General features: G+C 37.9%; 1 protein-coding gene across 1 annotated transcript in view; it reads right to left on the minus strand.

Moving 5' to 3' along the window:
• gabra4 (gamma-aminobutyric acid type A receptor subunit alpha4) overlaps positions 1–24,251 on the minus strand; it is a 52,640-nt gene extending 28,389 nt beyond the window's left edge. Inside the window, exons 1-6 of the mRNA XM_067383007.1 lie at positions 24,166–24,251; positions 23,874–23,992; positions 16,552–16,619; positions 12,900–13,120; positions 12,477–12,559; positions 2,231–2,374 (exon numbers count right to left, since the gene is read on the minus strand). Of these exons, the coding sequence (XP_067239108.1) occupies positions 2,231–2,374; positions 12,477–12,559; positions 12,900–13,120; positions 16,552–16,619; positions 23,874–23,992; positions 24,166–24,251 (721 nt within the window). The remainder of the gene's footprint in view (positions 1–2,230; positions 2,375–12,476; positions 12,560–12,899; positions 13,121–16,551; positions 16,620–23,873; positions 23,993–24,165) is intronic.
• Positions 24,252–26,574: the final 2,323 nt, after the last annotated feature.

Raw genomic sequence — 26,574 nt, forward strand, 5'->3', positions numbered from 1 at the left:
GTCTTTTGCTTTTGACTACGGCTGAATCTCCAGTTGTCACTGATGATTGTCATTTGGATCTTTCTGGATTACAATCCACCATCAAAATGATAAATTTAATTATTTCAGCTGCTGTGAGAACAGGCTATAAATGATCTGCTACCAGCAGCATCCTATGCTGGGACTCCTTTCTTTCTGTTTACAGACGTGACGTAATGACGCAAAGACGAACGGCTGCATGTTCAAATTTTCCCGCGGAAATCCACCAGTATCGATTTATTATAAAACATTATTACAAGCTTACTGTTGTGAATCGAGCTAAGGTAAGGAGATAGTTTTGAATACTGGCTGGTTATGTACTTGCTCAAAAATTTATTTTGGATCATTTTTAACCAAAAAACAGACAGCAGCTTTAAATATATTTAAATAAATTGTAATAATATTTCACAATATTACAGTTTTAACTGTATTTTTTATCCAATAAATGCAGCCTTGGTGAAAATAAGAGACCTCTTTCAAATACAATTAAAAAAATCGTACTGACCGCAAACGTTTGGATGGTAGTATATACTATGGAAGCTTGTTTTCCACCACGGAATAAAAAACAAAAAAACAAAAAGGATAATTGCGACTTTTTATCTCACAATTGCAAGTTATAAAGTCAGAATTGTGAAATATAAACATGCAATTCTGACTTCATTTCTCGGAATTCTGAGATAAAAATTAAGTTATAAAGTCCAATTCTGAGGGGAAAAAATGTTTTCTCAGAATTGCGAGTTCATTTCTCACAATTTCTGACTTTATATCTCACAATTATGACTTTATAATTTGCAATTGCATTACAAAGTCGAAAATTTCAAAATATAACCTCACAAATCTGAGGAAAAAAGTCAGAATTGCGAATTTATATCTCACTTTATATCAAGGAATTCTGACTTCATAACTCACAATTGTGATTTATATCTCACAATTCTGACTTTATATCTTGCAACTGCGACTTTATATCACATAATTCTGACTTTATAACTCGCAATTGCGACTTTATATCATGTAATTCTGACTTTATAACTCACAATTGCGACTTTATATCACGTAATTCTGACTTTATAACTCGCAATTGCGACTTTATATCACGTAATTCTGACTTTATAACTCGCAACTGCGACTTTATATCATGTAATTCTGACTTTATAACTCGCAATTGCGACTTTATATCACGTAATTCTGACTTTATAACTCGCAATTGCGACTTTATATCACGTAATTCTGACTTTATAACTCGCAATTGTGACTTTATATCACGTAATTCTGACTTTATAACTCGCAATTGCGACTTTATATCACGTAATTCTGACTTTATAACTCGCAATTGTGACTTTATATCACGTAATTCTGACATTATAATTTGCAATTGCGACTTTATATCACCAATTCTGACTGTATAACTCGTAATTGCACATTTTGGGCCTGATTTTAATGATCTATGCACATGGTCTAAAGCGCACAGCACAAGTGCACTTAGGGTGTGTCCGAATCTACTTTTGCTAGTTTAAGGACGGGAAAAATGGTAGGTGTGCCCGGTGCATTGTCTAAAAGGGATGTCACTATTCTCTTAATGAGTAATGGGTGTGTTTTGGGAATAATGCGCAATAATCCAACCAGAGTCTCGTCTCCCATTCCCTTTAAAAGCCAGTTGCGCTCGCGCCATGGCGGATTCGCTATTTACATTTCTGCTGCACTTCCCTGTGACAAACAAATATTGCGCCATTGACTTTAAACCAGGTTTCTGATGGTCACTGGCGCAGTCTTATTCAGTTGCCTCAAATTAGTAATGCACCAACACACACCTCGTTTTCAGACCAGCACACCTATGGGCACACAAATGGTGGCAAATATATTTGCTATTTAAACAATGTGGCACAGGACGTGAACATGATAACTGCGTCGGGCTGAATCTAGAAAAAAGAACACTTGCGTTGTGCCTGGCGCCACATTGCGCCGGGTATATGATAGGGCCCATAATATCACGCAATTCTGATTTTATAATTCGCAATTGCAAGTTTATATCACACAATTCTGACTTTATAATTCACAATTGCAGGTTTATATCAAGCAATTCTGAGAAAAAAATCAGAATTGTGATTTAAAAGTAGCAATTACTTTTTTATTTTTTATTTTAGTGGCAGAAACAAGCTTCCATAAAATAAATAAATAGTTGCTGTCATTGTGATAGTGTGTTATGTGCATGTACCTGTGATGGATTTTACAGTCTCGCTTGACACGGTCTGTCCGATCAGGTCATACTGGACCAGGCTGGACGACTCAGGTGGGACCTCCACAGAATGCTGCGGGCCTTTGGTCCAGGTGTAGATCATCTCAGTTTTTGGATAGGCATCTGATAAACAAAAGAGGACCATCATAACAAGAACAGAAGGAATGTGTGTGTGTGCATAGCCCTAACAATCAGACCATATCTGTGTGTATCCCGGTGGAAATGAAAAAGACAGAAATGAGATTAAACAGTCAGTAAATGGAGACTCCTGATGCTCAGATTTTCCTCCAGAGAAAAAAGGCCTTAGGTTAAAATGGAAACAAATGAGGCAATTGTTGGCATACTGTTGGAAACTGCAGCTCACAGGGGGAAAAAATGGCTCATATTGAGTTTTATGATCTGAAATTTTGGTAGCTTTGACAAATCTTAGCACGGTTTGAGACATTGGTGAGATTGCTGTTCTAGTGGAGATGTGAGATTACAGGTTTAAGCAACACTTACACTTAAATAAGGTCACATTAGTTAATGCTTTAACTAACAAGGAGCCAGGGCCGTAACCACCATAGGCATTGAGGGGGACAAGTCCCCCCAATAATTGGAAATGGCTAAATTGTCCCCCCAATATTTGATATTTATTAATGCTGCTCTCCATTACACCCTACTCTGTTTGTTGTTAGGATGACAGACAGTTTAAAAAGTTCCATTTTTAGGCTGATATGCCTCAGCGGTCTAACAGCACTCGTCAATGTCAAAATAATGGCCAGTCAGATCAAAGAAGGCAGGGCTTACGATTTACTGAAGAAGAGTGTCAATTCCAACCATGCTGTGCGTGGTAAGATATAAATAGCTAAACATTTAATATTTGACAACTGTTTTACGATGGATATGTTTAATGACCCACAGTAACATAATGTGATGCAAACTACTTAACTTTTTTATGGAATTTCTCCATTTTGAATTGAAAATATGCTATCAAAATGATGCCATTCATAACTGAATGTGACGAGACGAGACTTTTTTTTTTTTTATTTATTTTTTTTACATTTTTGACATATTAGACAATCAAGAGTGAATGTGTGCATATTTTTAAATAAAATATTATTTGTGCAGAGTTTATATGGACTACTTCACAACTATAGGGTATAATTAGACCTAGAAATTCTTATATCATTCTTATTTATTCCCTTAAATCTGTTTTATTGTTTATCAATTTAAAAAATTTAAATTACTTTGTTAAAGTATTTATTAATGGTAACACTTTACAATAAGGTTCATTAGTTAAACATTAGTTAAAGTATTAACTAACATGAACTAAAATTCGTTATCATTAGTTAATGAAAATACAGTTGTTCTTTGTTTGTTCATGTTAGTTCACAGTGCATTAACTAATGTTAAAAAGATTTTAATAATGAATTAGTAAATGTTGAAATTAACATTAACAAAGAATAATAAATGCTGTACAAGTGCAGTTCATTATTAGTTCATGTTAACGAATGTAGTTAACTACTGTTACAGTAACTAATTAACCTTACTGTAAAAAGTGTTACCCTGCTTTCATTTGTCAAGAGAAATGTTTGCGGGTTTTCATTAGCACCTCCATTTAATTTCATTTCTGCTCTGAGAAACAATTGAGATATTAAAGCATGAGTGATGTTCCTTTCCTGCAGGATGTCAAAAACTCCTTCGATTTGCCGATCAGAAGAACAAACATTTCTGATCTAATTTCACAACAATTTATTTCACCCAAGGAAATAGAGGAGTTAATACTTCAATTAAACATATCTGAGAACTTCACTAGGTCTCCTGAGCTTTGAAAGAGCAATCTATGAGCAATGAAATCTTCCTCTGGATATGCCTACGCATGGAACCGTGTGTATTAGTCCTCAAGCTTAGGGTCAAATGGTCGCCGCTACGACACTGATCTTTCCTCACTGCTGCCCACTTCCTCCACTGTGCGTGCCAATCTCAAATCCGAGCCAAGCAGAACAATCATCCAGACACAGAAATCACAGAATGGTGATCCGCTGAGATGTTTTCCTGCTCAGAATCAGACAGATTTCATTTATGGAGGAGAAATCCATACATCAAACGGAGTAGAGACTGACTGCTCATCCAGAAGTCCGTCGGCACGCTCCCTGCGCTCCTGTCCTCCTTTGAGATCATCATCATCATCTCTCTCGATCTTCCTTAATTCTCTTTTTTTTCTCTCCTCCTCACTGTCTCTTTCTCCATTTCTGTTTCTGAACCCCCACACGCTGGGAAACAGAGCAGAGGAAGAGCTTCCAAGACACCCACCAACAACCCCATGAAAATAGAAAGAGAAAGCGCAAGAGAAAAAAGAGAGGGGACAGAGAGACTGAACGCGTTTTGATCCAAAGTCACGCTGGGCATGACTGAATTTATCAAGGGGAAGTGAACGAACCAGTGGGAGAGAAAGACATATCAGTACAACATGAGTTTAATTACAAACTACGTTTTCTGATGTTCTGATGTTTTCTGCCTGCGCAAAAGTTCCTGTTACAACTCTTATGTTTTTTGGCTGGTTGTCAGGGTGTTGTTAAGTGGATTCTAAAGTGATCAATGTGCAAAACTAAGATGTTTTGTACATTGCAATGTAGTTTCTCAAGGTACGGTCATATTTACCAAAATTTTTAGAGCAAAATCCAGTCATTTCCCAATAGGAATAAGAGCAGTTGGGAGTTTTGCTTGAGTTCAAGTTGGTCGCGCATAAATGTGACTGTTTAGTAAGATAACAGCCCACTTCTCAACAAAACACTTGATGTGAAGAATCATTTATGTCTAGAGCTACAATTGTGGAGTAGGCATGCACTATTTGGGGAAAATATCTACTTGTGATTTTTATTTTTATTTTTAAATATTTTATTTTTGGCATTTTTGTCTTTATTGAGATAGGACAGTATAGATAATCGACAGGAAGCAAACTGGGAGAGAGGTGGATGGTGACGGCAAAGGTCCTTAAGCTGGAACATGAAATCGGGTCACCCCTAGCACAACCGCACTGGTCTGCACAATTCGGTCAAAAAGTTTGTGACTATATATCGATATGACAAAATAATTATAATAATCCACTGTAAAAAAATTATCTTTTTAACTTTTTATTAAATTTATTACTCAATTAAAATATAAAACAAAAAAGAAATATTATTATTGTAATATTTCACTGTAAATAAAAAATGAGCATTTAAGAAAAATAATATAATAAAAGTAATTTTATTGTACAGTATAACTGTAGCATTGCAATACTAATATTTATGTCTGTCTTAATTTCTTCATTTTCCAACGTTAAACCATCAAGCTTTTATTTATGCATAAGCAACCGAAACTCAGAGCAGATACAGAGATGAGTGCAACATCATTTACTGCAAACTGAGCCAATGTGAGACACTTAAATTTGCAGTAGGTGATCTGGGAAATGCTAACGTTAGCCTGCTAGCATTGAAAGCATACGATCCCACCCTCCCTGCAAATTGCCATCCAAAGCCACGCCTCCTCCAAAACACATGAATGCACACACTAGATTTGTGCCGATATTCAGTAATGCGATAAATCGCGATAATGAATATGCAGGATATTGTAATCGTCTGCACTTTAGAATACCGTAAATAATAATTTATTACCAATTATTAATTTTTTATAAGGCAATTAAGAATACTTTACCCATCAATCGTATAAAATGCACAACAGCGCTGTATTCTGCGTCAAAAGGACACGCGCTCAGATGTAAACAATCCCAACGTGCACGAGAAGCACATGGCGGAACGAGTGAAGGTGACGAGCTGAATGAAAGTGCGCGTTCACTCTCTGACAGCAGAGGGCGCTGATGGAACAGCAGCGTGCAGCAGTTACCACGGAAACCGTGCAAACAAAGTAACTGCGCTAGTTAAGTTTTTAAAATGCTTCAAACAGCCATTCATTTTTTTGTAATCTCAGTGTTGTTCATCACAGCACCAAATACTGAATACTTAAAAAAAAGACTTAAAAGGATATTTATTTTCAAACCTAAACATTTTTATATTTTAATCTGGATTACAAAATGCCCTAATGATTAGAAATGTTCTGATTATTTGTTATTGTTCAGTAAAACTTTGAAAACATACAGCTTCATTAGTTAATATGTTAATTCATTATCACTAAACTGACAACAAAAATACTAAATAATACTAATAATAAAGTATTAATTATTATTAATTAATGTTAATTTCTTAGTTACTATTTAATAACATTACTAAAATCAAAATAACTTATTTAATGGACCTGAGATAAAACTAACAATGATCAGTTGTGTTTCTAAACTAACATTAACAAAAAATAACACTTTCTGTAACATATGTAGCTATTGCTCAATCTTAGTTAATGCATTAAATAGAGTAAAGTGTTATCTGTTGTTCTTTATAGCCTAATTCTTTTGCATTTTAATCTGTTTGGAAATTTCAGTCAGAGTTGTTTTATTACAAAAAGAGTTCTTAAACCTGTTAAACTATGACAAAATTGGTTTTGCAACTTATTTTAATACCGTGATAATACCGTATACCGTGATAAAAGCTTCATCAATTAATCGCAACATGAAAATTTGATACCGTCACATGCCTAGCACACACACAGCTGCTCTCTGCAAAGCTGCTTTCAGCGCTAAACTACCTCATGTCTCAAAGCACAATACATTAATAATGAACGTAAACAACTTAGAGAGCTTGTACCTGACTGCTGCAGATGCATTTTGGTGTTGATACTGTTGACTTGAAAACGCATAATTCCGAGTCTGATGACTTGAGCAGCTCTGGTTAGAATGTCACGGGTTGTCATCTCTTAATTACAGTAGTTATGGTATGAACGCAGCATAAGCTCATTGTTTTGATGCGGTAGGAACTGTAAAATGTGGCTGCTGTTTGTTTGCGGTGCTCTGTGACTGACATCTGTCTACATAAACTCTGCATAGCATAAAATGCGCTGATGATGTGTGATGTCTGCGTGAACAGCGTGCATGAGGGTATGTAAAAACATATGCTGACAGGCAGGTAGGACATCATATTTCATTCGGACCGAATATAATAATTGGATTAACATTTTATGGTCTTGCGACTTTCACAGACAACAAATATTTATTAAAAATCCATTTAGACCGTTAACATAGTAATTGATATCAGGATTTGAGGAGACTTTCACCAGTATAACAAAAAAAAAAATTCTGTAGAGAATCACCTATTGCATCTATAAAACACTGGATCATCAGCTGCTGGCGTGTAAATATACACAGTGTCGCGCTTCATTCTGAAACATGCAGTCCATATGTATTTATTTAATTAAATCACAGCCTTTGCAATTTGATAATCGCACAAAGCCATAATGCAATTACGGTTTTATTTATATTAATATTGCAGGCTTACAGTGTATGATGAATTACAAAATGAAGTTTAGTAAAAATCACTAACCCTAACTATGAGTGAGAGTAACCCTAGCAAACATCTCTAATAAATGAATACAGAAGAGAATGACATGACATGACATGAGAGAGGGGCAGAAAACTGTATCAGAGTGCAAAGGAAAGAGCGTAAAATGAAAACGAGAGCTGTTATAGGTCTGCGCTGTCCTGGGGCAGGAGGGAAAGCTGTGGTGACCTTCTTGGCTCTACAGGGGACGAACAGCTCTCTGTCTAGATGCTTCCCCTCAGGCCCAGAGAAAGGACAGGAAGATGTATAAGAAGACAAAGCAGAGAGTGCGAGATATCCGTCAGCACATTAGCACAGCCACCTCTAAAAAACCAAAACATCGAGATCGTCCTCCATCACAATGTCACAATGCGCCAGCAGGAGCTCTCTGGACTGATTTTATCTCCAGATCTTCCAGCAGTCTCCATAAAAGAGCCCTACCCACCTGCCACATATTCCCATTTGAGATTAGGCCTTCTTTTCAGATTTCTCTTTCTTTTATCCGATTTTTTTTTTTCTTTTTTTTTTTTCATGTTTTCGTTTTCATTTTTGCTGACCGACTGTCGTGAACAGTCTTGCTGATATGGAGATTCTTTGTTCAGTTTTTAGAATCTGAACTAAGTCTGTATTTACACTCTCGGAGGGAAAAGTAAGTTCTCCTTGAGGAGAAGAGTTGTTTTTTTTCAGATCTCTAAGGTATTGGGCTTAAATTAAGCTTGTAGCTTATGTGTACTGTCTGTCTGTCTGTATATATATATATATTTATTTTAGGGGTGTAATGGTACATGTATTCGTCTGGAACTGTACAGTACGGACGTCACAGTTCGGTGCATACAATCAGACGATGAATACAGTCAGTCACGGGCATTCCATGCTCCAATCCAGAAGGGGGCACGTGCGGTAATATAGCCCTGTTCGCTAACCGCCACAACCGAAAAAAGAGCAGAAGAAGAACAGCCTTGAATGTTTAAATATAGTTTAAGTGGAGCAAATTGTAACACTCCTAATGCACTAGTTTTATTTTTGTACTTGCATAACACAAGATGCTTTTCAGTTTTGTAGCTGATTGTGACCAAATACCTTTTGTTTTTTATCAGCACTGCAAAAAAGTATGACCTATGCAAAAATGCATTCTGTTTACTGCTCAGTGCTTAAAAGGTACAATTTGTGATATTTTTTTTCCGCTAGAGGTCGCTAGAAGCCTATTCAAAACAAAGGCGTAGTTTGATGACGCCAAGTTTTAGAGCGGAAACTTGGGACATGTGGTCTACATTTCAACGGACGGTGCAAAAGAATAGGGATTGGAGTCTGGAAGAACTCATGTTCGTGGATGCGATTATTAACGTTACTGTAGTATGAAGCAGAGCAGGACCGAGTGTTGCGGGAGCTGAACGAGGAGCTGGAGCGATTGATCAACACACGCCTCACGAGCAGCGGGACTTTTATTATGACACAGTCGCCGGCGCCGCTTCCGCTTTTCCGGTCATGAGTTTACGGGAGCTGTCCTTGTCGACAGAACCAGCGGCAGATGGTAAACAGTAATTATGTTCCATAAATAAGTAACACAATCCACCATAAAACGTGCAAGAAGTAAATAAGGAACTGCTTGAAGCAAGCTTGTGGTTTATTGGACGCTAGACACTACTTCCTCATTTGTCCACGGCACTGTTGTCATGTGGTTTCCACGTCAGTAAAGGCGGTAACAAAGGTAACTGACGTCATTGACAGGCGACTGCACTGCCCAGTGTCACTGTTTAGAATGGGAATTTTCTCATGATTTACAAGTAGTTGAAAACATTAGAGATATTGTTTGTAATCAGCTGGACAAAATATATAACACTAGCCTAGTGGTTTTTGGATATTTTACTGCAAAAATTTTACATATTGTACCTTTAATACACTATAGGAGGCTGCACTATGCCAGCTACCTCGGGGGGACTAAATGCCGCTAGTTTGAACAAACTGATTTGCACTACTGTCCGCTAAAAAATTAAATTAAATAAAACAAACCTAGCATTGTGGATTTGTTTCCTTTCAGTTATACTTTAGACACCCTATAGGTCATTTTACAAGCACCTTACTACAACCTAAAGTCATGCGCCCCCTAGCTGGCGTAAAAATAATGACAGTGCCGTGTTACGTCTGTCGTCATAAACGTCGTTTCCAATCAAAATGCGTGTTCATTTAAATGCAGTGTGTGGACTTCTTATACCATTTCTCCCATTTCCATTTAGCAAAATTAATTTTTTTATTATTAACAACTACACCCACCCCACCCTTAGTGATTTATAGTGCATATACACTTTATGAGCACATGCGTTCCCTGGGATTGAGCCCACGATCGCATGATCACATGATTGCATACTGTTATATATCGCAATGCTCTGCCAGTTGAGCTATGTGAAACCCAAAATATGACGCAGATAATGTTTTCAACTACTTGTAAATCATGAGAAAATTCCCATTCTAAACAGTGACACGGGGCAGTGCAGTCGCCTGTCAATGACGTCAGTTACCCTTTGTTACCGCCTTTACTGACGTAGAAACCACATGACAACAGTGTCGTGGACAAATGCGGAAGTAGTGTCTAGCGTCCATCAAACCACTAGTTGCTTCAAGCAGTTCCTTATTTACTTGCACGTTTTATGGTGGATTGTGTTACTTATTTATGGAACATAATTCCTGTTTACCATCTGCCGCTGGTTCTGTCGACAAAGACAGCTCCCGTAAACGTAAGCGTACGGGCCAACCAAACGACCCAAGAAGCGTTTGGGACAAGAGGAGAGAAAGAGCGAGGATCAATATCTGTGTTTTCTAGATGGAGAGAGCTTCGCGACAAACTTCACCTAGAAAGAGATGCCGATCTCGCTTGTGTTTTACTCGACAAGTGAGTTGTTTTGATTCGTATCTTTACAGAAAACGTATGCCATTATAACGATCAACACGATTAGTATTATGGGGCATACACGCCAAACACGGGGTCTCTAGACCCGCGCGAGGACGCGTTTGATCCATAGTCTGATCGCGTCTTTGCATTGACTTTGTATGTAATCTACTCGCGCAAATCGGTTGGGTAGAAGACAACAAATCCCATCATTCCACGCGCCTTCTTAGCGTCATCAAACCACACGATTGTTATTGTTTTGGTAGTGCGCCCTCTAGTGGCAGGTCCTACAACCTGTACCTTTAACTAGTTGCTTATTAGCATGCATATTACTAGGATATAGGCAGTTTATTAGTACTTATAAAACAGATATTAATGTCTTATTTTGCATGACCAAATTCTACATCCTATAATCCTACCCAATACCTAAACTTAAAGGATTAGTTCACTTTAAAATGAAAATTAGCCCAAGCTTTACTTCAATCCATCCTATGTGTATATGACTTCTTTCTGATGAACACAATCGGAGTTATATTAATAAATATCCTGAATGTGTCCGAAATTTATAATGGCAGTGAATTAGGGTCACGAGTATGAAGCTCAAGAAAGTGCTTCCATCCATTAGAAATATACTCCACACAGCTCCGGGGGTTAATAAAGTCCTTCTGAAGTGAAGTGATGCATTTGTTAAGAAAAATATCCATATTTAACAAGTTATAAAGTAAAATATCTAGCTTCTGCTAGACCGCCTTCCCTATTCAACTTACGAAAAAAGTGTAACTGATGTTGCATAAATGTTTTTAACTGTGTGAGTTTTACACTTTCTTCATAAGTTTAATAAGGAAGGTGGTCTGCTTCATACTTCACAAACGCATAGTTTCGCTTCAGAAGGCCTTTATTAACCCAGAGTCGTGTGGAGTATGTTTATGATGGATGGATGCACTTTCTTCAGCTCATACTCACTGGTCTGATTCACTGCCATTATAAGCATTGGATGCGTCAGGATGTTTATTAATTTAACTCCGACTGTGTTCATCAGAAAGAAGAAAATCATATACACCTATGTATATGGCTTGAGGGTGAGAAAAGCTTGGGGTAATTTTCATTTTTAAAGTGAACTAATCCTTTAATAAAACTAGCTATTAATAAGCAGTAATTGGGTTTACTGAGGCAAAAGTCATAGTTAATAGTTAGTAATTAGAGAATTGGACCCTGAACTAAAGTGTGACCATTTTTTGACCAATCGTACCAAACCGTGACCCCAAAACTGAGGTGCGTACACTTCTGTGTACCATTACACCCCTAATATTATATATATATATATATATATATATATATATATATATATATATATATATATATATATATATATATATATATATATATATATATATATATACACACACACAAATATATATATACAGTATATATGTGTCCTTTCTTATGCTGACGTCTCCAATTTTCATCCTAGAATGCATTCGAAAGTAAAAGAACCAATGCAAGATAACAAACAAGCAAGATAAATCATCAATAGTTTTGATCCTTTTTCCTGCCCTTTTTTTTTTTTTTTTTTTTGAAATTTTCTGTCTTTTTGGAGTACACTAGCATATACTGTAGATGAACTTCAATTCTGATTTATAGGGTCTCTGCTCACAAATTTAAAAAAAACATTCTCTTCCCTGTATGAATTGTTTAGTCAACTGACAGTGAAGAGAGAGAGAAATCCATTTTTAAAGAAGGGATTACTTCAGTGCTCTTCAAGAAACAGTTCATAAGTAATGTTCTTCAAACCTCCAACATGTCATAAACTGCCGTGGTTTCAAATCATGCTTTAGTGTTTTGTGGGATGAAAAAAATCAGCATATATAAAGTATAATAATATAATAATCCTCACAGCTGCCGAACTTCAGAGGGCAGGAATGGCCATCCATCGGGAAATTGACGAGTCTCATCGGGCATTCTGCACTTATTGTTAATCTGTGAAAAAAAAAAAAAACAGATAAAAATGTTTAAAATAGTGAGGGTGCAATGTCCACCAACACATATGAAGGTCTTTCACCAAGTAAGACATGGAACAACATCTCTAACAACCATCTAGTATTGTAGGGTTAGCCTTAGGGGCCGGGATTGAGGCTTCAACAACTTTAATATCAACCTGCTATTTTTCACTGAACACAAATGCTGTTGCAGGACCAACAAAAGATGATCCAGGAACACATCCTACTTGGCAAAATGACAGTCACCCACGAGCAAACACAGCCTGCCAAAGTATTTTCAGCGTAAATCGGACTCAGGACTGGACAGATGCATGCGGTACCTCATAGTGTACAGGATGGTGCCATTCTTCATGATTCGGAAAAGTCTATTGGGCGCCGTCATGTTGTGAGCCACTGATCTTTTGCCATTCCGGAAGAACGTGTCAGGGGTCCAGACTTTGGTCACCATCAGGTTATTTAGCCTGAGGATCTCCACTGGGCCGTCATATTTCAACCGCCTATCCACCCACGTCTGGCGGAAGAACACATCCATGGTGTACTCCTGGAAAAAAGCACAAATATAGAGCAGTCAAAACTGCACGCAAATCAGTCTGACTTACTCCTTAGAGAGATTCTGTAAAAATCAACAGAAAAATCCATCATAATCTTGCAAAAAGATACTTGTCTAGATACTTAAACACTTCCCCTCATGCTGACAAACTGTTCCCCTGACAAATTCCCAAAACCTTTAAAAACAACATAAAATCTAAATAATCCCTATTTACTTTTTAAAGAAATGCCTCAAACTATGCAGATTCAACAAAATACAATCAAATATGCAATCAAAAGTCAAAGGTCTCAATATGAGTTTTTCATCAAATTCATTCAAGAAAGAATTTACTAAAAAAAAGAAATTCCCCTGTAACCCTTAAAACATAAAATGAACCCATTTACTTTTCAAAGAAATCAAATTTTCAAGCGATGTCTCAAACTAGGGATGCACCGATACCATTTTTTAAGGACTGAGTAGGAGTAACAATACTTTTTTCTAGTACTCGCCGATACCGATGCCTATACATTTAATTTCTCTTTTTTTCTCTCTTTTTTTTTTTTTTGGTGATGTTGCAGTTTTCCAAGCACAACACAGTGAGACTAATGAATGTAGGACCGCTTTATTATTACTCTAATGAAAAAAGTAATAATTCTGAGCTTGTCACAAACTTAAAACACAAATCTCACATTGTCCAATAACCTTCAAAGGGCTTAATTACCAATATATATAATTGTTATATAAAATAAATTTACAAACAAATTACAAACAATACAACAAATACTATAGAGATACAAAATTAAATAAACTTGTTTTTCAGATACAGTCATTTTATTTATCATGTATACATTTATTTAACATATTTTGTTGTTTTATTAACATTAATGAGAAATATAGGCTACGGTCCCTTTAAGACCGAATCCATGGATACTGACTCATATCCTGTTTTCACTCAAATGTTTACGTCCACTTAAGCCATAACCGACTGGATTTACGTGAGATACTCCACACGATGGACATTTTGACAACTATGTGTGCATTTGACCATTCAGGCGCGAAGAGAACTGAGCGCGCGCTGTCTGAGAGAAATGGGATCACGCGCAAGAAAGAAAGAGAGAGCGCTTCTGGTCTGAGTCATTAAGCGCGATTCCGCCTATCCCGCCTTCACTAATCGATAACGAATTGTGATTGAAAGCATGCATTTCATAACTAGGCATGTGACGGTATCAAATTTTCATGTTGCGATTAATTGCTGAAGCTTTTATCACGGTATACGGTATTATCATCATATTGAAATAAGTTGCAAAAAAAAAAAGTGTTGTCAGTATAACAGGTTTAAGAACTCTTTTTGTAAAAACAAAAATAACTCTGAATGTTTAAATACAATAATAAAATACACACACAAAAAAATTTTCAAACAAAAGAATTAGGCTATAAAGAACAACAGGAAACACTTTACAATAAGGTCTCATTCAATGCATTAACTAAGATTGAGCAATAGCTAAATTTGTTACAGAAAGTATCAGTTTTTGTTAATGTTCGTTAAGAAATACAACTGATCATTGTTAGATTTATCTCAAGTCCATTAAATAAATTCTTTTGATTTTAGTAATGTTATTAAACAGTAAAAAGAAATTAACACTAACTAAGAATAATTAATACTTTAGAAGTATTTTTCATTGTCAGTTTGGTAATAATGAATTAACATGTAAACTAATGAAGCCGTATGTCTTTAAGGTTTACTGAACAATAACAAATAATCAGAACATTTGTAATCATTAGGGCATGTTGTGGTCCAGATTAAAATATATTTTTGAGGCATTTTAAAAACTTCACTAGCGCAGTTGCTTTGTTTATGGGGTTTCCGGGGTAACCATTGCACTCTGTTGTTCCATCAGCGCCCTCTGCTGTCACAGAGTGAACGCGCACTTTCATTCAGCGCTTCTCCTTCACTCGTTCCACCATGTGCTTCTCATGTACTTTGGGCTTGTTTACATCTGAGCGCGTGTCCTTTTGACGCAGAATACAGCGGTGTTGTGCATTTTATACGATTGATGGGGAAAGTATTTTTTAATGCATTAAAAAAAAAAAAAAAATTGGTAATAAATTATTATTTACGGTATTTTGAAATGCCCATGATAACAATATCGTGCATATACATTCTCATGATATATCACATTACCGAATATCGGAAAGTCTATTCACAATGTGTGTGTTGTCATCATTAATTCTGAAGTATTTCCACACCTCTGAGGCTGACATTGTTTCTGCTGCTGCCGCCAGTGTCTCTGTGCACGGAAAATTCTGTCAGTTACGTCACGTGAGGTATCGGTCTTTGGTATCGGAGGTATTTTTATGAGTACGAGTACAAGCACATGAGCTTGGTATCGGTGCATCCCTATCTCAAACTGTGCAGATTTGCCACAATACCAAATTATCCAATCAAAAGTCAAAAGGTGTCAATATGAACTAAAGCATTTTTCAGCAAATTCATCCAAAAAAGAATTTCCTTGTAAAAAAAAAACCTTTAACCCTTAAAAACAACATAAAATCAAAACAATCCATATTTACTTTTTAAAGAAATGCCTCAAACTGTGCAAATTCGAACATAGACATAGAATCAAATATGCAATCAAAAGTCAACGGTCTTAATACGAACTGAAGCATTTCTCAACAAATTCATCCATGAAAAAAATTATTTGAAAGAAATTCCCCTGCAACTCTTTAAAACATAAAATTTACTTTTCAGAGAAATAAAATTTTCAAACTGCAGATTTGCCAAAATACTAAAGTATCCAATCAAAAGTCAAAGGTGTCAATATGAACTAAAGCATTTCTCATCAAATTCATCCACGAAAGAATTCCCTTGTTTAAAAACTTTTCCCTTTAATTTTCATGATTCTACAACAAAAAACAAACTTTCTACACTTCTGAAACAACTTTTTTCTTTTCCCCTAATGTAATCAACATGTGGACTGCGAAAGAGCCAATCAAATCATACTAGAGAAACCACCTAAAAAGGAACATCACGGAAGTGGAATGCGCTATGAATGCTTTTTAATGCATTATTTTTGCTGGTTTTAATATTGTAGGTTCCAATCTGAGCTGAACACTATTTGTGGTCACATTTAGCACTGTTATGCTCTTTTGCGAGGTGCTAAACCTCACAATCCTCTCAGGGGAAAATCCCTGCCAAAATTGTTGACTCAATCACTTTTGTGTTTTGTTTTGAATCTCTACCACACTGTACTTGATTCACTCTGACTAAGCAGATAACAGCACCTTGCATTGATCTAAATGGCAAGCTGCCTGAATTATTTAGTTTAATAATATCTCTGTGGACGGATATGACACCTTATATAACAGCTGCTCGTGCACACATACATGTACACACACAAATCCAACCTGTTCACACATAATCATTAACATCTCAGAGCACTCACCATCTCCACGTCGGAAACAGGGCCAAAACTTGTGACGTAAATATCGGTCTTCACTTCCGTCACTGGACCTGGACAGAAACAGGAATCAATAGAAACACATTACTATGATCATAAGCCTCTTATGACTAGAAATAGATCTGAAAAAAATGTTTACAGAATATATGTGATCTTAATAGTAACTTAGTAGCCATAGATATTACGAGTGAAATAAATGGGTTACCACAGAAATGCTTTTGCTTTTTTTTCCCCATCAAAGTCAACATGAAACCATTCTCAAGCCATTTGACTTGCTTAAGAGAAAAACTACTGAACAGGACTTTATTTGAGAAATTCATATGATGATGTAAAGTGTATTTCATATCAGAATAGAGTCCGAGCTGAATGCGAGTTGCAGAAGATTAGAAAATCCAAAATGATTTGCTAATAATGGCGTAATCTTGTTAACCGGCATTAGATAACCTCATAAGAAAGGCTGGATTGCCTAGATTATGGTGGCCTAAAACAATGGCTGCATCTGAAATCGCATACCTCCTTACTATATAGTAGGCGAAAAACAGTATGTGACAAAAGAAGTATGTCCGAAGTATGTCATAAAAGAGTAGGCAAAAAGTACCCAGATGACCAACTACTTCCGGCGAGATTCTGAAGTGCATATACAATGGAACTTTACCATCCCATGAGGCAACGGGAGAGGATTTTTGAATGGAAGTGAAGCGACGCAACTAAAACTGGTAGGTCACATGATAATGACAGCATGGTGGTTGTAGTATATCCAGATTACATTCACACTATATAGAACATACTTTTTTAGCAGTTGTGAAGTTATTAATTATTCAAAATATGTACATACTCAAGAAAGTATGCAATCCATTGTCTAAACAGCTTTTGGCTATTGGTTAACATTAACTAGCAACCCACACGATCACATAGCGTTCACACTTGTAGTTCAGTTCTCTTGGTTCTTTTGGTCCGGAAAGAAAATTATACATTTTAGTCCTGGATCACTTAGCATTCACAGTGTCAATTTTAACATCGAAATACGAAAAACGAAAAACAGCTTTTATGACGAATATTTTGCGACAGATTTTACCAAACATCCAAAACAATGCAGTGTGCTGGGCTAAATGCGCTCGTTGTTTGTGTGTATATGATCAGTGTTGGGGGTAACACATTACAAGTAACTAGAGTTAGATTACTTTTTCCAATGAACTAGAAAAGTAAAGGGTGCTTTCACACCTGCCATATTTAGTTCGGTTGAATCGTACCAGAGTTTCCCCCTTTGGTGCGGTTCGTTTGGGCAGGTGTGAAAGCAGCAATCGCACTCGGGTGCGCACCAAAAGCGGACCAAACAAGCATACCGAGACCTGCTTGAAGAGGTGGTCTCGGTACGCTTTCAAACGAACTCTGTAGCGGTTCGCTTGTGAAAGCATTCCGACCCAGTTAACGGACCAACGAACCAAATGAAGTCATAATTCACAACGGGAAATGTGATATAAAGCGATAGTGTCTCATTCTGTGAGTGAGCACCTTATTTACCATAGCTGAAAACCAACGAGCGCCTCTGTTGTGTATTTGCACTTCTCCGTGCGAGAATGCTGTCCCAACGAAGCCTTTTTCCCGCTCTGCTTGATTATAAAATGTATATGGTCCCTTTCGACACACTGACAACAGTTCGCCTACTACTAGACAGCGCTGGGAAACCAGAGACGGACCGAGAGAGAGAGAAAGAGAGAGAGAGCGCGTTTGAATTTGCCGCAGCATTAATGTAGTATAATTTAACAGCGGAAAAGACGGCTACATTTATAAAGTGTTTGCGTGTGTCTCGACAGTTACAAATAAAGCCACAATGAACTCATGGAGCGAACTTATCAATCATTATTTTGATGGATGACGCAGAGAAAATTCTGACCAATAAGAGGACAGTTTTACTCGCATGTGACCTGCCTTAAAGCATTTTGGTACGCTTTGAAATGTTGCCATGTGAAAGCGAACCGAACCAAGAAGAAAATGCAACATTGTAACAAATTTAGTCCCTGTTTCGGAACAAAACAAGCGATCCTTAGGTGTGAAAACACCCTAATGCCGAGTTCAGACTGCACGATTTTAGCCCCGATTTTGGCTCGCCGACAGGTTTTGAGAAATCGCAGACAAATGCCCGAAATCACAGGCAAATCGGTGCTCGTTCACGCGAGTGACAATCACGCAGTGTGAATGAGCAAAGACGCGATCTGAGAGAATCGCCAATGAGTCGCCGACACCCGTGAGATATTTGGCATGCTAAATATCTGGACCTGTCGGCGATTCAAAATCCTGCAGTGTGAAAAGTGTTCTGACTGAAAACTACATCGGCGATGACCGACAGCCAATGAGAGAGCAAGATACAGAGTTCAGTTCGGGGAGGAGTTATAGACCACAATATCAGCAAGCATGGCTTCATTCACATAAACAATTCTATCAAACGGAAACAAAGCATAAACATTTGCTTGACCCTCCGCAACAGCAGCACATTGAAAAGTTATTTATTTACCTCCAAATCTCGTTGCAGAACACACAATCCACAGTCTCCCCAACCATTTCCTCCTCCATATATTTATTTTCTTTTTCTTATATTCACTGCAAATCAGCACACAGGCAACTCGTATTGCAAGCTTTTTGCGGGCTACCGTTTTTAAGCACGCGTGATATCGCGTTGTTTCCTTGTCACATCTCGCATGTGTTTGGTTGTGAAACGTAGTTTGCGTGCCAGACAGAGTTGTCGGCGATTCTTCCTATTGTAAAGTCATGCAGTGTGAAAAGATCAGTGACCCGACTACTTTGAAAATCGTGCAGTCTGAACTCGGCTTAAGGGTGCGTTCACACTTGTCATGTTTGGTTCGATTAAAATGAACCCTGGTGCGATTGCTCTGTTAGTGCGGTTAATTTGAGCATGTGTGAACAATGCCATCCGAACCCTGGTGCGCACCAAACAAGCGTACCGAGACCGCTGAAAAGATGGGTCTCGGTCCGCTTCCAAACGAACTCTGGTGCGGTTCGAATGATATATGAACGCAACACGGACCAAAGACATGTAACAGGAAAAAAAAAAAAACAGGAAGACGAGACCCTGAAAAGGACAGAATCCTCACGCATGTCGTTTTTCTCGTCAAAGTCGCGAGTTTGCCCATGACAGGCATCAGACGCGCGTCTCCACGCAGCAGATCGTTGTGTGTGACAGACGGATTCCCGCCGGTGTTTTGACTACTTTACACATTTTATAAACTCTTCACGAGTTCCCAGCTGGCCAAAATACTATCATATGCAGGCTACACACATACAATGAGCGCATTTACCTCAGCACACAGCATTGTTTTGGATGTTCGTTAAGTTTCGTCTCAAAATAGGCAATACGTCATAAAATCCGAACAATCAGGTCGTGAACTTATCCCTATGCCTTTAGGTTCGGTATCTTTTGGTTCAGTGATAAAATTGCCAATCTGAACTCTAACCGGACCAGGACTAAATGTTGTTTTTTTCTTTTTTGGTTCGGACCAAATGAACAAAACCAACCGAACTACAAGTGTGAACACACCCTAACACATTACTAGTAACACAAGTAATGCATTACTTGTAAAAGTACAGTAACTTTCTCCAACACTGATTATGATGGTATTTTCCGAGAACTCACAGAAAGCTTAGAAAATGTGTAAAGGAGTGAAAAGTTCCAGGAATTCCTCTGTTGCATACACAAAAAATGAAGATCTGTGGCAAAGAGATGGTGGTTCTGATAAATGTACTGAACAGTAATGGGCAACAAAGCTCCTATGACGAGGAAAAAACAGATGCTTGAGAACTGTATTCTTTCTAGGGTCGCATCTTGTGACATCACATCCTGTTTTTGGTTTGTTTAGGTGTCTCTGCTGCATTCATATTTCAGTCGAACCACACCAGAGTTTATTTAAACCCTGAAAAGGTGGGTCTCGGTTCACTTCTTTGGTGCGCGCCAAGGTTCAGATGGCAGCGTTCACACTTATTTAAATGAACCACACTAATGGAGCAAGTGTACCAGAGTTTATTTTATTCAAACTAAACATGCCAAGTGTGACATCAGCCAATAGGAAAGTCATTTTTAAAGGCAGATTAAGCAGATTATGAAGACTTCTTAAAAATAAAGTACACTGTCAAATATTGCACAATATGATCGGGAATGTGTATTAGGAAAGGAAATGGGCTCAGTTTGGATTTCTTGTTGACTTTTTCTCTGACTAAAATCATTTATCATTTATTCATCTACTTTAATCAAATTCTAGTGGACAAACAAATAAAGACCAAAAGTGTCACTGAAAACAGACTCGGGCACTCAAAACTCTAAATCACATGATTAAACATTGAATCGTCTCATTGGCTGAACTCATGAGGCTTGAACTCCTAATGTACTAGAGGCTCTTTGATAGATGCTTGAGTAAATCACTTGAGAGTGAAGTGCCTTCAGTCAAACCAAAAGAAAATGGATTATCTGTCATTAAACAGACACTCTGAGCATCTCTCACAGTTGACAACCATGAATCCTACAGAAATATGAAAGACAGGAACAGCCTTACTCCGTCCAGTGCACACAAAAATCACAACAGAGATCTCTTTATATATTTTAATTGTTTCTCCAACAGCGATGAGATGAAATAAAGAGTAAATGGAGACTTTTGCTTAGATCTCCAGCTTTCAGATTTTTCTTTGTGTCTACACTAGAGTTTTAGAAGAGATGTTTCAAACTGTGCAGATCCGCAAAAATACCATAGTGCACTCATAAAAATGAAGGTTGTTTATTGGCGTTGAAGGTTCCATGAAGAATCTTTAAAATCATTGGAACTTTTCCATTCCACAAAAGGTTCTTGATAGTGGAAAAAAGTTTACAAATTTTTAAAATGTTATCCACATTAAGAACAAGAAGAACCAAAAATAGTGGTTATATGGCATTACTACATCAACTCTGATTTGGAACCTTTTATTTTTAAGAGTGTACAACCAAAAGTCAGATGTCTCAATATAAACGCAAACATTTCCCATCAAATTCTTCCAAAACCAAATGATCTGAGCTGCTTTCCTTATTCATACTTTTACTCTATGACAAATATTGTCTCATTTTTTTCTATTATTATTTATTTAGGAAATCTAGGAGAAATATAAGACAAAGTAAAATTTAATTTAAAGAAAACTGAGAACTTCACCATGTTCTTTTTTTTTATTATTATTTTATTTTTTTTATTTTTTTTAAATGTTCTTCCAAAACCATATCATAAGTGAAACAGTTCTGTCATGACAACTCTTGGAGTGTTTGGCATGGTAATGGGTATGACAATGTTGTGTCTTGGCAGAATAGATCTGCTACGGTGCTGCTGCTGCTGCTGCTGTTGGTTATTGCTGCTGCTGCAGAGCAAGTATGGGACCTGCTACTGCCAATACATACACAACACACTGCTGTGAGCAAGTAAGACATGCTGCTGTATATTGTATACATGAGTTACCCATAGCAGATCTATACAGGTGGAGCTGGGGAAGGTGGGGGGTTTCTGCACTGCTGAGGCAAATGCTACCAAAGTATTTTGAAGTTTGAGTACGCAAGCTCATTGGCTACTGATACAGCAGGAACCAATCAGCTGTGCCCTATAGATAATAATGTGATTACGGGCAGGTTGAGTTAAAGGACCTATTAGCCTGTGCCAACTAGAGTTTGGTGACAGAGCTTTGTATTTCATAATGAATTCAAATGTCAAGTTCTAGAAAGTACCAAAAAAAAAAAAAAAACGTAAGTGTCATAAAATAGTGTATATGACTCATGCTCTTTGTTCAAAGTCATCTGAAGCCATAAGACAAACAGAAACACAAAATTTAATTTGTCACAGAAAACCAAATACAGAAGACCTGAAATGTAGTGCACAAGTCTTATGGACTATATTTATGGTGCTTTTTGTCACAAGCAACATGAGTAAAATTGGCTACTTTTTTTGTTCCACAGAAAAAAATAACAGCATATTGGTGAAAAAAAAAAAAGACAGAATTGTCACTTCAGGCTGAACAATTACATAAGAGGCTACAGTATATGGTGAAAAGTGCATTTCTTCAAACCCAAGTCTCCTCGTGGCACAACAATCAAACGCATTTCTGGCGACAACAACCAGGCCAATGGTACGAGACGCGCCCGAGCCCTAATATCTATCATCTCTGAAGCACTACATTCTTTGGCAAGGGCAACTCATGCGATCCTACTAGAACTGTGAACCCACACCATCTAGCTGAGAGCTGATCAAGCCCCTCCAGCCTGATCCAGCTCCGCTCGAGAGCTCTTGTCATGTGAAGGTGGGTGTGCTGCTCTGTTTGGAGAGATGTGCTCTCTGCCTCTTCACTAAAGTTACATAAAAAAACCAGAGCTCCATTCCCAGAGCTCCAATCACATCCCGGCATTACGCATAGAGATCCACAGTCTTTGATTTGATTATTTATTTCTTGACTAAAAAAATGAAATGTGGAAAAGGGGAGAGCGGAAACTGTGACGTGTGCAGCAAGTCTTGATGTTTTTCTTTATATAGTAACTTTCATCAATAAGTTATTAATCAATATTATGTAATGACTAGCTATATAGGACTATGAAAACATTTAATTCCATTTTTTAACTATTTGCATGCACACTAACTAATGACATCTGGCATTATATAATCTAATAACGTTGTTAATGAAGATATACAGTGTTACATTTCAATTAAATCAAAAACTTGAATTTCCAGATCTTTTTGGTTATTTTTAAATAAGGGGTTAATACTGAAGTTTCAGGCACAGTGACCTTCGTAATATCTTTTGGGCCACTGTACACAAAACTAGAGCAACAATAAAATTCTCTGCTGACCACCAACTATAACAGCAGCGCATCACTTGGCTCCGCAAAACAGGTTAAAACACTAATGCGCGCTGTTAATGATAGGAGGGCGCGGGAATGTTATCGGTTTACGCACACAAAGCGAACATCTGCACTCTTCCTACTTAAAATGTGCATTAAGCGGCTTTCTCGGCGCGATTACATAACCAAACTCGCTTAAACATCCAAACGGCACCGATCTAACTGATACATAGAGAGCAGAGAAAGAGAGTGGGCAGCAAAAGGACATTTGGAGTTGGCTTACACCTCCATCTCCCCTCAGAGGACACCAGCCCTCACCAAACAAACAACACTTAGTAAACAGCATGCGACCTGCATAAAAAAACACAACATTTGGAGAGCATGCTTTGCGCAAGAAGCTTTAAAAGCACCGTGCGCCTTTTTTGGCCACATGATTGTCGAGATTTTTGGCACGTACCCCCAAATCCAGGTCGGAGTCTGTTGTCGTATCCATCCAGGAGTCGGTCCAGAATGCGCGTGAAATTTTCCGGGTATAATTTCTCATCCTTTCTGATCTGTCCAGATATTCTCTTTATGCTAAAAACAACACAGAGCAAACTGAAGCATTTTAACATAGCGCACACAATAATTCTACGCCTATTTTCGTATCAATCAACAGCACAAACAGTTCAAAAACGCCCGAGTTTGACGTTTGTAACCTCGAGGCGTAAAGATGCCATGCGTAACGCTCACATCCAGTTGGAACTCACCAAGCCGCCACACAGAGAAAGTAGAGGAGAGTGGAAATAGAAGTGGGGTACATCGCAGTCACCATCTCCTTCTTGGCAGAAACCATGTTTACATGCCATTCTTTAAGCCTTCTTCACATTTCCCTTCGCCAAACGTCCCGAGGAAAGATCGAGGAAACGTGCGGCAGCGCGCAAGACGCGCTTCACCATCACCCGCAAAGCAGTGCCTGCGAAGCATCCAAATCCAGAACTCGCTCTGCGCCCGATGGATCGCCTACATCCCAACCCCAAACTCAGTGGTTAAGAGAAGCATATGGTGAGGCATCCTGTGGAATCGTGCGACTCGCTGTGAGGAGGTTAGAGGAGAGAGAGGAGGACGCGCTGGGTTCCTACACACTCGCATCAGTGCCAAAACTGGGACGTGCGTCCGACGCGCAACATACTCACGAGCGCACTTAAAAGAAGTGTGCCCGCGAACACTTCACTTTGGTGATGTAGTGGCGGCATTGCGCATGAACTCACTTTACGCAGCAATTGTCATGTCCGATCTTGCCCGTGGTAAACTTTGACTTTGGGGGACGGGTGTTAATTGATCTTGGCAACTATAAGGTGCAAATTTGAATTCTGAGGTTCATTGAATATAATTAATCCCGTTTGCATTTCTACATTAACAGTTCCTGCTCTCAAGAAGGAAAAAAAAAAACATTATATATATATATATATATATATAACTTATCTGGGACTGTAAATATTACAGCATATTGAAATGGGTCAGTGTTTGTCGCAACGTTACACACATACAGTCACACTGTAGGCTACAGGAAGTAGGACAAACCACACACAGCTTCCAAGATACACCTGGGACGGGACAAAGTCTTCGATGTAGTATGCGTGCGCGTACGTGTGCGCTCGCGTACCCGGGAAGAACAGTATGTTTGCAATTCCATCCTGGTTGGCTCTTAGATGGTTCCCGTGAAAAGAAAAGCTAATTAACTCTTGTCCAATTGTTTTTGATAGCAATCATACCCACCGATCCTTATCAGCACAAGCTGACATACACACACTGCACACGCATAATAACTCCAGTCTGTCAATATCACAGCCTATATAAAGCATCAGATTTGAACTGATCTAGAATCAGCTGCTGTGTCATATTTAGTTGGCTATAAAAAGCTAAATCTTATCCTCAATCAGCACTCTTGCTCTGGTTTATCGCGTATGATCTGTGGGCAGCTGCGGTGGCGTATTCGCCGGCCTTATTCGCAGGTTGTTCGCGTGCGAGGAAAGCTTTTAATAAACACAATGAGCTAGAGGTGGCACTCTAGTGTAACATCACTTATGAATATGTGGTAAAATAATGAAGATTAAAGAATTCTATTAGCTTTTGAGTGAAGAAACCAGCCAAGAGTTTGTGGAGCTGTGTCATTCTCTTCATCATGGAGTGGGCAGAAATGTTTAAAGCTACTCTTTCTAGTTACATGTTATGCCATAATGCATTTTTTTTTTTTTTTTTCATAGTGATTATGATTTAAAGAGAATGAGGCTTTGGAGGCTTGTCCTAATTTTGATTTAAAATAAGGCAGCACAAGCTCTTTCCTTCAGTCAGCGCACAGCAGAAAATCAAAAAGTGAGCTAGTCTAGTTAAAGACTTTCTAACTGCAATCTATGGTCTTATTTTGCAGTAGTCATCACATTGGTGCACATTATTCTTAAGATGTATGAATGTTTTCAGATTTTGTTTTTAATCAAAACATACAGCCTAAACGATTTGTGCACTTCTAAAATGATTTTCCTGTTCTGTTGATATAACCAAGGCCACCTGTGTAGGGAAAAGTAATATTTAAGTCCCCTTGCGGTAAAAATCAAGTTTTTAATGTTGTTTCAAAAATGCTTTAAGACAAACCATGCGCAAATTCATAAGTCAGCACCATTGCAGAGTATTTTGTCCTCTAAAACTGCAGTGATCTAAAGACAGTTAAAAAAAAAACGGTTTGAAATCGCTGGTGTTTCTTATGTCACAAACTAAACTACCTTGTAACCAATCACATCAAAGTGCTGCGGGCGGGTTTTAGCATATCATTAATGGACCCGTTTTTCGTGAAGCTTTGATTGTGTTTACAGTGTTCAATATAACATGTGTTCATGTTTCACGTGTAAAAAAAACACAGTATTTTTCACATAATTTACTTATCTGTATACCGCTGTTTCCACTGTCATAAAAACGGGCTGATGACTTCCTTGTTCTATGAAGTCCCTCATTCAGAAATACGTAACGAGTTCTGATTGTGCCAGCGGTTCCTGTGTTGTGATTCGACAGCAGCTTAAGGTGCGTTCACGAGGCCTCGTAATTCCTGTAGTTACGAGATTCTAGCTTGTAAAAAGCATTCACGTCCTTATAGAGCTCGTAATTACAGCTTGTAAGCTGGGAGT

This window comes from Chanodichthys erythropterus, chromosome 1 (assembly GCF_024489055.1).
Source record: "Chanodichthys erythropterus isolate Z2021 chromosome 1, ASM2448905v1, whole genome shotgun sequence".
NCBI lineage: Eukaryota > Metazoa > Chordata > Actinopteri > Cypriniformes > Xenocyprididae > Chanodichthys > Chanodichthys erythropterus.